This window comes from Alligator sinensis, unplaced genomic scaffold (genome assembly GCF_000455745.1).
Source record: "Alligator sinensis unplaced genomic scaffold, ASM45574v1 scaffold221_1, whole genome shotgun sequence".
Classification (NCBI taxonomy): Eukaryota; Metazoa; Chordata; order Crocodylia; family Alligatoridae; genus Alligator; species Alligator sinensis.
This window is the reverse complement of record NW_005841948.1, coordinates 1,288,386-1,301,141: the sequence shown is the minus strand read 5'-3', so window position 1 is coordinate 1,301,141 and position 12,756 is coordinate 1,288,386. Positions and strand designations below refer to the sequence as shown.

Here is a 12,756-nt window from a genome sequence, read left to right as displayed (position 1 = left end):
TCAGAGCTGGCACCTTGGACCCATCTGGCTGTGGCTGACCTCCTGGCCAAATGGGGCCAGGAGGACATGCTTTGACAGTTCAAAGCAGGCCACCACACATGGAACATCTTCCGGGTGATAGCTGCCCAGATGGCCGGGTAGGAGGCACAAATGGCAGTAGTGCTGCACAAAGGCCAGCCCTGCAACTGCAGTCCACTGGCAGCTGGCCCAGAGGGGCAGATGCCTCTATTGGCTCTGCAGACCCTATCCGAGTCTGGCAGCTGTGCAACAGGTCACAGCCAGGCAGCAGCCCCGCCTGCCAGACTGCTGCAGTGGGTAGAGGGTACAGGGAACTGTCAGGGCTGCTTCAGCAGTCCAGCTGGCATAAGGGGTAGTGTCCCCAGGTACCAATAAGCTGGGCCTCAGAAGCTCCTGAGAGCTAGTAGCCATGAGCTACTTGCCAGGGCGGCTTTTTATACTGCTGGGGACAGCACAGGTACTCTATGCACTTTATTAAGGAGTAGATTCATTATCTGTGAAGTAAAGTGTCACTGCCACGTGCAGCAGTATTAGGCCACAGTAAACTAACATAGGCCTGTGTAAGATATTATTGTTGGGGACAGTACTATTTTACGCTGGCATAATTTATTACAATTAATTGCATGTGTAGAAGCCGACTGTGGGTGTAAAACTGCACCCGGTCAGCCCAGCCAGCCAAAGGCCAGACTCCTGCCTGCCACCTAGTCACCCAGCTCTGTACTTTCAGCACACTCATGCCCCAGTTAGCCCCTCCACTGTCTGACACTGCCACCCAGAACCCAGGGCTGACCTCCTGTACCCCTTGCCAATCTGGGCCTGCTCCACCATGGCTCAAATTGCTGCTGTCCTGGGCTCATATTGAATGCTGAGGTCTTGAAGAGTGGAGAGCTTGCAGTGCTGATACTGTGCAGCTGGGGACAGACCCTGTACACACATCTCAGCATGCTCTGTGGGCTCCCTTAGACTGCTTAGTGATAGATGACAGCAGTGCACAGTGCAGCCCTGACTGACTGACCCAGATTGCCCATGGTCAACCCGTGTTTCCCTGCAGCACAATATGAGGATCAGGAAGGGTGGGTGTTGTGCTCCCTGCTGCAGCAGCAGAGTCCAGCAAGCAACACATTGGCTTCATACTGACCTTCAATCTACCTTGCGAGAGTCACTGCTCTCTCAGGAAAAACCATAAGTGTACAGATGTTCATGCTTTTTCTCTCAGAGTAAAAATGGCTGCTCCAGGAGAAAAAGAACTTGGGAACAACAAGGTTTAAATTACTCATAGGAGAGTTTCTTTTGGGAGATTGAATGTCTGTACATGCTATGGTTTCTCTCAGAAGAGAACACAGTCCTTCAGTATCCTATCCCCCCTCTTTCTCTCCCTTCCAGAGACAGTGTCCCCTTTGTTGGACTCTGCTGTTGCAAAAGGAAGCAGAAGTTTTTCTACGAGGAGAATAAATCTGGGAAACTTCTTCTGGATTATTTAAATGTGTGTACACAGCCACTGTTTCCATGGGAAAAGGGGGAGGGGGGGGAGAGGGTGGATACTGGGGGATTATTTTCTCTTTTGAGAGAAGCCACAGCATGTACAAACATTTCTTCTCCCAGGAGAGTTTCTCCTGGGAGTGATTGAAACCTGGTTGTTCCTGGGTTATTTTTCTTCTAGAGGGGCCATTTTTAATCTGCGGGAGAAAAGTTTGAACATCTGTACTCTCATGATTTCTCCTTGAAGTGCAGTAAGAGTTTACATTTTCCAAGTCATGTCTTGAGACTAACAAAGGGGTGCCTTAAGTCTAACAAGGTTGAAAACAACTGCATTAGCATCTCAAGTTTGGCATCCAGAAAGTGAAGAACACAAATAATGATTGCCTGTCAAAATCTGCATTGAGCGATTTATTGAGCTTTACACTGGAACTCTGGCAAAGGCAGAAGTAGAATCCTCTTCTCCAGGGGTGAATTCAACTATCTTAACCCTGAGACCCCCCTTTCTCTTCATGCAATCCCCTGCTTCTCTCACTCAACATCTACTATCTTTTGCAACAAAAAAAGGAATGTTACAAATTATGCTAACCTTCAAGTTTCGTAAACACAAACTTTTTGCCAATCCAGGTGCATCTTCTATACTGAACCTTCAGCACGCAGAGTGAAACTGGTGTGTGTTGAATGTTCAAAAGAACCCCAGTCCCAACTGTCTCTCCAGGGTTGTTGTCAGAGTTTCTCTTCCCAACTTAGGATCTCCCCTCCTCCCTATACTCAGTCCCAGTTACCTCTCTTAGCTCCTAATTCACTCACACTCACCTGTCACCAAAGCTTACTCCCAGTCCAACTCCCCTACTGTAGGTTCTTCATCCCATCTTAATCTACCCAGCCTTGCCCTAACTTCTTTCTTACATCAATTTTCTCATACCACCTAGTTTACTATGTTTCTCTCCTTTCTACCTCCATTTCCCTATTCCCCCCCTAACCCACAAACAGTGATGCCAGTTCTGGTCCTCTTGGTCCAGCCACCACAAGCCTCCCACTATTCCTCATCCACCCTCAACATTTTTTTCTCCAGCAGAACTGATATTCTGCTCCCACCATCTTGTTTCTCTTACCAGCCTGCTCTCACTCCCTCAGCCTGGAACTCTTCTTATCTAGCCCAATCCACTCTGCTTTCCTCCAGGCGTATAGTACTAAATATAGTACTAAAATAATATTTCTTCATAGCTTTAAAGGTGATTTAAAATATCCTGTGAACAATGGGTGTGAAAAATTAGAAAACCCAAAAATATGAATAACAAGATAATAAATGCACTATACATAAATTTTGCAATCAATTTTCAAAACATAATGCTAAATCTCACACACAAAAAAAAATCAAGAAGGTTTTTTTTCTTTTAGTGCCATACTTGTCTTAAATGTAATTCCCAAACACTGACAACTACTCAGTGACTCTACAATTTACATTTAATGTTAAAAGATCCATTTTTAACTAAATCTTAAAAGCATCTAATTCAAAAGTTGTTTTTCAATGCCTCCCATTAAAAACCATCTTATTTAAACCTGTTTTCAATTTGAAAAGATCCCATTGCTCATGTTGTTCTAAGCTTAATAAGAAAAAATACTGAGGAATAATCCGACACTACATGGGTGGAGGATGACATGATTAATAATAAATCATATTTCTAAGATTCAAGCCACTGGCCACATGCGTCTTCAACAGGCCCAACTAGAGGTTTTTGTTAAACCTTTCTAAAGTTTCAACTTGAGGTTAGTAGGAAGAATCCAGACTAACGGCCTTCACTGTCTTTCTCTGTATAAGAAACCTAATCCAGGAACAAACAGTAAAGTGTTCTGAATTTGATCCAGACCTGATTCTGGAAGTTTTGCAAGTAAGTTTTGGCATTGTGACAAAACCATTGATTAGCACAGGACTGACACATTTCATTTCTAAAAATTGTCCATCTGACCCCCCCACTGCCACCTATATGCGAGAAGAATACACTAATTTGAAATCCTAAAAAAACTCTCAGCTTTTACGACTGGTATACATTTTTGCACTCATCTTTAATCTTAGCATCATTTCCAACAGTGGACAAATAGCTCCTAAATAATTAAGGAAGCATATGAAAGCAGGAAGGCAGTCCTAAAACACAGAAAGCAAAACAAGAATACTGTAGGTAGATCGTAATACTCTTTATCCATCAGTAAAGATGTGAATAAAGTATTTAGTCTCCAAAGATAATCCTTCATTCCAACCCATCTCAAGTATTATAAAATTTCTACAAAATGCATGCATAGCACCAAGAAGCTGGATCCACTCAACCACCCCATTTCTTACTAACTCGATTGGGCAGCAGTAGTACTGATCCACATTCTGATTTCCAGCAATGTAAGTAATAGAAAAAAAATGAAATAGGAATCCAGAGTAATAGGAAGAAAAATTGCAGGAAACAACAAAACAAACTAACGTCTAAAAGGTAATTTCTAGTGCTCTAGGTTACATGTGTGAACATATATTCCATATATATTTTGTAAGCAGTAAGCAAGAAAAAGATTATGAGAAATTTGGAACTACAATTAATTTAACCCTAATTTTTTTCCCACAGCCAGATATGTGGGGTGGGAAATTTTCCGGAAAATTTTCCAGTGCTTTATTTTTCCATGGAAAATTTTCCATTTCTAAAAATTCATTGTTTCATAAAATTAATTAGTAACAATGAATGGATGCCAATGCAATATTAGGCAAGCTTGGCAGTGTCAAAGTTGTAATTAATGTTTTTCAGGTGATTATCCCAAGGAAATATGTGAAAGCGCACATATATATTTTATTGATTTGTAAACAGGTGGGTAAATACAGTCACATCATAATCCAAACCAAAAATCTAGTTATGAATTCACCTAATTGGCTGTGCAGGTCAAATCAAAACCAAAGCTAAAATTATTATTTCATCTCAGACTGCAAGTGAAAGCAAAACCAAAACTAGAACTGATTAATTTGTGTTTCACTTTCAGTTCAGCAAACACACAGAGCAGTGTCTCATTTCTTTTCTTGAGTTGGGAAAGTTGGAAGTGTTTGCATAAGGTCTGTTAGTTTTTAGTGCTTCCGGTTTGAAGTAGTCATCATAATGACTAATCAGAAAAAAAAATAGTGTGTAGCATCATTATAGTGAAGTTCAAGCCATTGAAGGAAGGAAGAAAGTTGGTAGATGTAAATATTGTGGGCAGAAGTATGCCAACAAGTCAACAAGAATGAAGAAACATATAATAGCATGTAGAAACTGTTCTGAAAGAATACAAGCCAAATACAGAAAGCTAATACAACAAAGTGGTGGAACAGCATCATCTGAGAAAAGTCTATTTCAGGAATCCCATGCAAGTAAACACATTAATATGCTAAACAACACACAGTATAGACTAGCATCTATATTGTTTTAAAACATTATAATTTGAAAAGTTGTTAATGCACCTCTTGACTATTATTTATTTAAAATATTTGTATCCTGCTTTTCTGCTTGCACTAAGCACCTAAAGTAGCTTAGGCTTAACAATATATTTTTTTAAATTACATAATAGATAATAAGCCCTTGTAACTGATAATATGAGTAGCATGAAAGCTGCATGGCAAATATTAAAGGCAAAGTATCCTCATTTAATAGTATTTGGGTTGAATCTTCTGGCAAAGGACATAGTAAGTGTGAATACAATGAAGACAATATTGGCAAATGGCAAAGCAATTGCGAAGGTATTGAACAATCATCATGCTGCTAATCAGACTTTGAAGAAATTACAGAAAAAGAAACATGGAAAGGAAAGTGCACTTTTATTGCCAGGAGAAACTAGATGGGGCTTGGATACAAAGTGTTTACATAGTCTGCTGCGCACAAAGAACTGTCTGCAGTGTGCTTCAATAGATAACACAGTATCCCAGAGTATTCCCATGAACATTCGGAAGCAGATTCTTGACAATGATGTGTTCTGGGTTTGAGTTCAAGGAGTATTCAATTTGCTACTACCAGTTTCAGTGGCTATCAAGAAACTTGAAGGAAATGCACCAAGCCTTTCAAATATTCCAGAGATATTCAGATAACTGAATGAAAATCTAATTAAGCTTTGGCCTTCTTCATCTCTATCCAAAAAAGAAGAGGAAGAAGTAAAATTAACATTTATTAAGAGATCTGAGTTTTGCTTTCATCTAGTTCATCTGGCAGCAAACTTTTTGGATCCTCAACACAGAGGACAACATTTATCGGAAGATGAACTATCTACTGCTCTTGATACAATTATAGAAGTAGCTGAGAATGTCCCCAATATCGACGAAATAGCCATGATGACAGATGTTGCCGAGTACCGCGCAAAAGAAAAACTTTGGAGCAAAGACATAATTTGGCAGGAAGCAGAGAATGCTTCCTTTCACAAGGTGGAAGAGATACTATAGTACTGGACTGTTGTCCACGATTGCTCCAAGGATCTTAAGCATTCCACCAAAAGCAGCTTCTTGTGAATGGAACTGGAAGGCTTTCAGCTCAATCAAGACAAAAAAAGAGGAAAAACTAATAAATAAACGCACCACTAAGCTAGTTTCTATTTCTCAAAATCTCTTGCTTCTGAAGAATCAGTCAAGCACAATTAGTGAAGAGGATGCAGTGTGATGATAAGTTGCCCTTGCCCATAGACTCATTGGTAAAAACCATCCTTTAGCAAAAGAGGATGTGGTTCAAGTAGTTCTGAATCATATTTGCATCAATCTAATTCTGAACTGGAACTAATAAGTAGTGCAAGTGATTCTACAGATAGTGACAATGAATCTGGAGATGCTGCAGTGACCTCAGTGGACAAGAGTTAAACTCTGTAGAAGTAGATGAGTGGACAACCATGGCATATCATGCACAGTTCTTTGGGTGTGCTAAATTTAGTGTGTCAACAGTTTTCAGTGCCTTCTCTTTTTTTCCTTAAATTTAAACAAATAATTTAAGGGAAGTTCATGCTATAGTGTATTCTTGCAGGGGTTTAGGTTGTAGCCGTGTTGGTCTAAGGACATAGGCAGACAAGGTTCCTTGGGTGAATTTGATATCTTTTATTAGACCAACCCAAATAGTTGGAGAATATTTATTAAGCAAGCTTTTGGGTTCAAAAACCCTTCGTCAGTGTATTCTTTACATTTTTACAAGTATTCCAATAATTTCTTTCCACATAAAGCTTTGAATTTGTTTGAATATAAACATTAAAATCACATTAAGTTGACTGTATTTATTTTTTTTCCCTAATCAAATATTTCAGTTCAAATACTTGTGACTATTGGGCATAAAATTAACATGGGGGTACTTTTTTAGTTTTGTTTACTAAATATAAGTCAACTAAACATGCTAAATCAGATCTCGCTCTATTTAGGGCATTGGAAATTTTTCCAGAAAATTTTCCAATTCAAAATTTTGCGGAAAATCCACATCTCTGTTCACAGCACTTTCATATTCACAAGTAAAATAAATACACAAGTTCCAATATGTATCATTTAAACATCTTAATTTTGGGATTATTTCTAAAACTTTGTAAATTGTGAAAAGCCATATAAAAAGGTTTTGGTTTTTTTTTTTCCCCCTTAAGTGGAATAAAAAAATATTTCAACATCCTGAAGTTTTCATATAAAAACATAGGAAAGTTCCTCTCACATATTTAGATTTTCTAGAAGAGAAAACAATTCTCCTCAATCAAAAAATGCTTTTAACCTTCAGAGCCAAACAATCTGAGCACTACAGAAACCCTTAGACTTGGCATATGGTAAATACATAAAGATGGTTCTAGTGCTACCAACTGTCGCAACACTGGGAGATTCTGTCCTTGCTCAGCATCATCCAGTAAACTGGGCAAGTATCCTCATGTTACAGAATACAGTATGCCTGAGTAGATTTATAACTATCTGCAAATCTCTTTTCTATATTTCTATGAAGAGCTTCATAGTTTTGCCACAAAGCCACTCCTAACAAAGTTAGATCCTGGAATTCAAAACAGGACCATTAATAAGTTGGATGGAGGCAAAGGACTAAAATGTACACGTAACATATATTCTAAATGGAAGCTTGCAGTGCTGCCTCTGTTCCTAATTCCACACCTGAATTCCAGGCCCCCGAGTGTTTTATTCACTTAAAAACAATCATTCCTAGAATTAAATTGGAAAAACAAAAAAAAAGAGCAAATGCAACCTATTAATCTGTTTTCTGTTTTTTAGGTCAAATACAAAAGAGACTTTGAAGAAAGCAAAGGAAGAGGATTCAGCATTGTGACTGATACACCTGAATTACAAAGACTGAAAAGGACTCAGGAACAAATCAGTAATGTATGTGACTATATCCTACAGTAATGGCAGATCAGAGAAATAGTATGTGTAAGAAAAGGCATGACTGTAGGTTGGTGGTGTTTTGGATGATGTTTGTGAGGGTGAAGAAATTCAATTTGCTGACTGACTTATGTGTGTTATATTCTTAAAGGTGTACAGTCTATACCATACACTTACACAGCACGTAGGCAATGTGTGTTCACCTCTCCAGTTTTCATCAAAGGTTTTCATAATACATGCTTATGGTACAAAGGTCTATATGCATTGTACTTTTTAATTTAATATTCCTGTTTGCAAAAATATGTGTTAACATTTTTGTATCTATTGTTTGACAGTTTTTAACAAGAATTCTCAAAATATGCATAGGTTATAAAATGAAGTTCTAGAATACAAGAAGATTCTAATATTTAATTTTGAAAAAAGTATCCAGGAAAATGCCTTGCAAGATGAATTAAGAACAAGAAATACTAGTGATGCAAAATATTATCATGTATCTTCTCTTACCATCATTAATGCAAAATAGTACCTTCAACACCAAAAATGGCCCCTAACCTCCCAAGTCTTTTGGGCATTTCCAGTTTGTTTATTTATGTTTCTATATAGGAGACTTAGCTGGCTTTACAAGCTGGAGAATTGTTACAGTATATAATTTTAAAAGCCACCAGATATTTTTTAGAATGTGTTCCTTTAGGTAATTCTGCCTGCCAGAGCTTTTCTCTGTATGCAACTTTAAAAACAATGTATTTTTTAATTTATTTTACTCATAAAACAAGATGGTTGCACAGCACTAGGAGGACATATTTGATGAAATATGTTTTCATAAAAGTTGGTTTACTTGTAAGAAAAAATATTTTTGAGTTGGATTTGGCTGGGAAATTTTAGGCAAAATGATTTTTCATTAGAAACAGCTAATTTTCTAACATGGAAGCATACTAGTTTTGTTGAAACTTCCATTAGGATAGGATTTTGTTGCCTTGGATGCAATTTATGAACTGAGAGAGAGAGAGACCATCCCAGAAGAGTTAACTTAGTGGGTCAGACTTTAATCTTGGCGTTAGGAGTCATAAGTTTAAGTCCCTAGTCTAAACTACTCTGTTTTTGATTCAGACTAGGGACTTGAACCTGGGTGTCTCACATCCTATGTGGGTGTTCTAACCACCTGGCTATATTGGCTTGCTTGGTCTAGGGTAGGGGTGTCCATCCTTTTTGAATGTGGGGCTGGATCATGAACTTTTTATCACCCAGTGGGCCGGCGAGCCATGTTCAAAGACCTCACAGGAATCGGTGTCGCATCCCCCCCCCAAACCAAAGTACAGTGTTTACTTTCATTTCCCATTGCAGCTCCTTGGGCCTTAGAAAACAGCTTGGAGGGCTGCATGGTGGCCCGTGGGCCATATGATGGACAAGCCTGGTCTAGGGTCTCTATCAGTGTCTCCTGATAGAGCTGTTTCACTTAAAGAAAAAAAAATAGACCAGAAAGAGGGGAAGAGTGACAGAAACTGATTGCTTCTGTAGCACAGTGGGTGTAGCACTCATGTAGAAAGTATTAAACCCTACTCCAATAATTTTGATTGATTTGTATGAAGTGGACAGAAGAAAGATCAACTGACCCACTTATATACCTGGCTGTTAAAGGATAGGGCACTCACTTGGGAAGTTAAAAAGGTAGGTCTACCACATTCCAGGTATCTGCCGTCACCAGGACATTGACTGGTTTGATTTGGGGTTTCTCTCTCTCTCTGAAACAATGTGAAAGGTTTGTTCTGATGTGGAACATGCATGTTTTTTAAATTTCAAGAACCTGTCCTGCTCTATTTTTTGTGTGGGGAGAACGGTTTATCTGTTGTCCTCCAGGACCTTGGTGCTTAACTTACCATATTGACTGACTGTTGAATGCAGTACATTAGCATTTCTTTTCATTTAAAGAAAAGTTTGGGTTGGTTTAGGTTGCGATTATTTTATTTTCTAGCTTCCTTTGTCTTTGGAGGGGAATACAGTTAATGCCTGGATTTTGACCTCTCATTTCTTCATTGCTAAAAAGTGTTGTGACATTTTTTTTTCTTTACATATAGATGACAGGTAGACTTGAAATCAAAGGACTTTAGTAGCTGTTCATTTTAAAGGGAACAATGGAATTAAATGTGTGTATGGTAAAGGTTAAGTTGCATCAATTATACTTATTCTAAACATCTTTAGATATACTGCAGTACTTTGTAGTAGTATCCTACTTTGTAGGATAATTGTGCATTGCATTCAGTTTTAACTAATTAGGGAATAACTATTTTACAGATTTTTTTTCTCCACAGAGTTCTTTGTGTTTAACAGTTTAGATTAAGGATCTAATTACAATTAAGATGGTTGAAAGGTAAGTTCTTTCTGCTTACTAAAATTGTGTGGTTTTTAATATAGTGAAATAAAAAATTACTAAATATTATGTTTTGATTTTTAGTTGTTCTTTGACTTTTCCCTGCCAAGTACCAGACACTTCCCAAAGATTCTCTTTGAAACAAAAGTGCAACAACTTCAGTGAGTGGGTAAGTGAGCATGCTCTGTGCATAGCTGTCTTTACTAGAAGGAGATCTTTAAAAAACATTTTCTTTTGTCTTGATAGTAAGTCCTGCAGCACTCATGAACATTCTCATAGTGATCTGACTCCTACATGCTACAGACACTAGATAAAGATACTACATGGTTGTAATGAAAGTATAACGTAAAAGGAAAAGCTAATATGATGTGGACAAAGGAAGAAAAGGGGATGTTAAATCTGAGTCTTGAGCACTATTTCCATAGCAGTAAACCAGGCACTGAAGTGCTTAGACCAGACTAATACAAATAGAATAAGTACAGGTCCATGACAGAGCAAAAATTAGGGTGAAGTTTCTTAGAAACTGAATGGTAGTTTAAGAGTGATGTAGCCACGCTGGTGAGCTGGTAAAATTGAGACAAGGATTTCTTAGGGTGATATCTATCTTTTAATGGACCAAATGTATGGTTAGGATACAGGTAGACAAGCTTTTAAATGCAAGAAATTCTTCATCAGGCCTGACTAGAACAAGCCAAGCACAGCATAGTAAAAAAAACAGTTGTAGAAAGGGGTGAGAGAAACTGCCAGGGGTACCAGACATACAATTAGTAGAAGAAACAAAACTGATGACTGGGAGATGAAGGTCTATCAAAGGGAGGAAGGCCATTCTCACCTTTCATGTGTGGAAAGAATTTAGGAGTCAGGTAGATTATAATATGCCATAGAAGCATATAAAGTCCTTGGTTCTTAGTGTCCTTAGTTCTTAGTGTCCAGTGTTTTCTCCCTGCAGACTCTGCTCTTACCCTCCCCACCTTGCAGCTACTTAACTTCCCCTTCCAGTTCCAGCTCTGGATGGTCCCCACTCTGTCCCAGGATGGAGAGCACAGAGCTTGTGGTTGCTCTGGCCCCAGTCCAGCCATGCAGCAGCTGTTGCAGTTTTAGCATCTTCAGCTCTGGCTCTGGAGTTTGGGACAGAGCTGCTGCTGCTGCTTTGTGGCTGGGCTGGAGGCAGCAGATATGCTCCTTGTTCCCTGACCTGGGCTAGAGCAGGGCCCCAGATGGATGCTTGAGCTGTAGGAAGGAGGGGGCAGTGGGGAGAAGAGCAGAGGCTGGGGGGGGGGGGGGGGGGGGGGGGGGGGGCGGGCGCTTTCTATTTTGCCCCCCCCCCCCCCCCGTACTTGAATCTAAGATGAGGAGTTTCTTTCTCTATGTTGAATGGGGGTAAAAAACTTTGTCTTGGATTCAGGTAAATATGGTAAGTTTTTCTCAGGTTTGCTTCTGATAAATGCTTGTCAAACAGAAAACAAAAGTCAAACGGGTACAGTTTGATGGAAGGGACTGTATTTATGAAGGAAAACCCCAGAATCTAGATGAGTGATTCTCAACTAGGGTGCTGTGAGGTCCTTTTAAGAGGTTATGCAATATTAGCAACTTTTAGGTGTGCAAATTCCTATGCATGATTCATAAGATAAACCCAGACATTTCAAATAGGAGTCCATAGTGTCAAAAACATTCTGACACAATCTGAGTTCTTTGCAACAGAAGAATTACTCTATTATATTTCCATAGTAAAAAAAATGAGTGAAGTGGAAGAGCTGGCATTTTTTGGAGGGATGCCTTTAGCCTAACAAGGAGTGCCTGATGTCTTCAAAAATTTGAGAACCGCTAGCCTAAGTAAAGGGGTATTGCTGGCATGGCTGGATAAACAGGATAGTATATAGAAACGTTCATAGTATGTGCCTGCATTACATCTATTTAGTTATATCTAATGTCTGCCCAGTGTAAGTATTCTGTCACTTTCAAGATAGGGAATTTACTTAACATAAATAGAAACATATACATAAACATGCACATACGGATAAACAGAAACAAGTTTATATCCATAGCTTTCCTCTCTGACAGGTATAAAAGTAGTTACATAGTTGTCTTCTACATGTCTCACCTCCATCCTTGGCAAAGTCTTTGAAAAAATTATCAAGGCTCACATTTGCGAGAGCCCGGCAGAACAAATTAGGCTGAGGGGAAACCAGCACAGGTTCATAGCGGGTAGATCATGCCTGACTAATCTAGTCTCTTTTTATGACCAGGTTACAAAACACCTGGACGCAGGAGTAGGGGTTGACGTCGTTTACTTAGACTTCAGGAAGGCCTTTACGGTATCCCACCACATACTGGTGAACAAGTTAAGAGGCTGTGACTTGGATGACTACACAGTCCGGTGGGTGGCGAATTGGCTAGAGGGTCATACCCAGAGAATCGTAGTGGATGGGTTGGTATCTACCTGGAAGGGTGTGGGCAGTGGGGTCCCGCAGGGCTCGGTCCTCGGACCAATACTCTTCAATGTCTTCATCAGTGACTTGGACGAGGGAGTGAAGTGTACTCTGTCCAAGTTTGTGGATGACAC

At 39.3% G+C, this 12,756-nt stretch overlaps 1 protein-coding gene across 1 annotated transcript in view; it reads left to right on the top strand.

Moving 5' to 3' along the window:
* The window catches only part of LOC112549689 (LIM zinc-binding domain-containing Nebulette-like), a 221,440-nt gene extending 211,082 nt beyond the window's left edge, over positions 1 to 10,358 (top strand). Inside the window, exons 3-4 of the mRNA XM_025199708.1 lie at positions 7,721 to 7,828; positions 10,278 to 10,358. Of these exons, the coding sequence (XP_025055493.1) occupies positions 7,721 to 7,828; positions 10,278 to 10,358 (189 nt within the window). The remainder of the gene's footprint in view (positions 1 to 7,720; positions 7,829 to 10,277) is intronic.
* Positions 10,359 to 12,756: the final 2,398 nt, after the last annotated feature.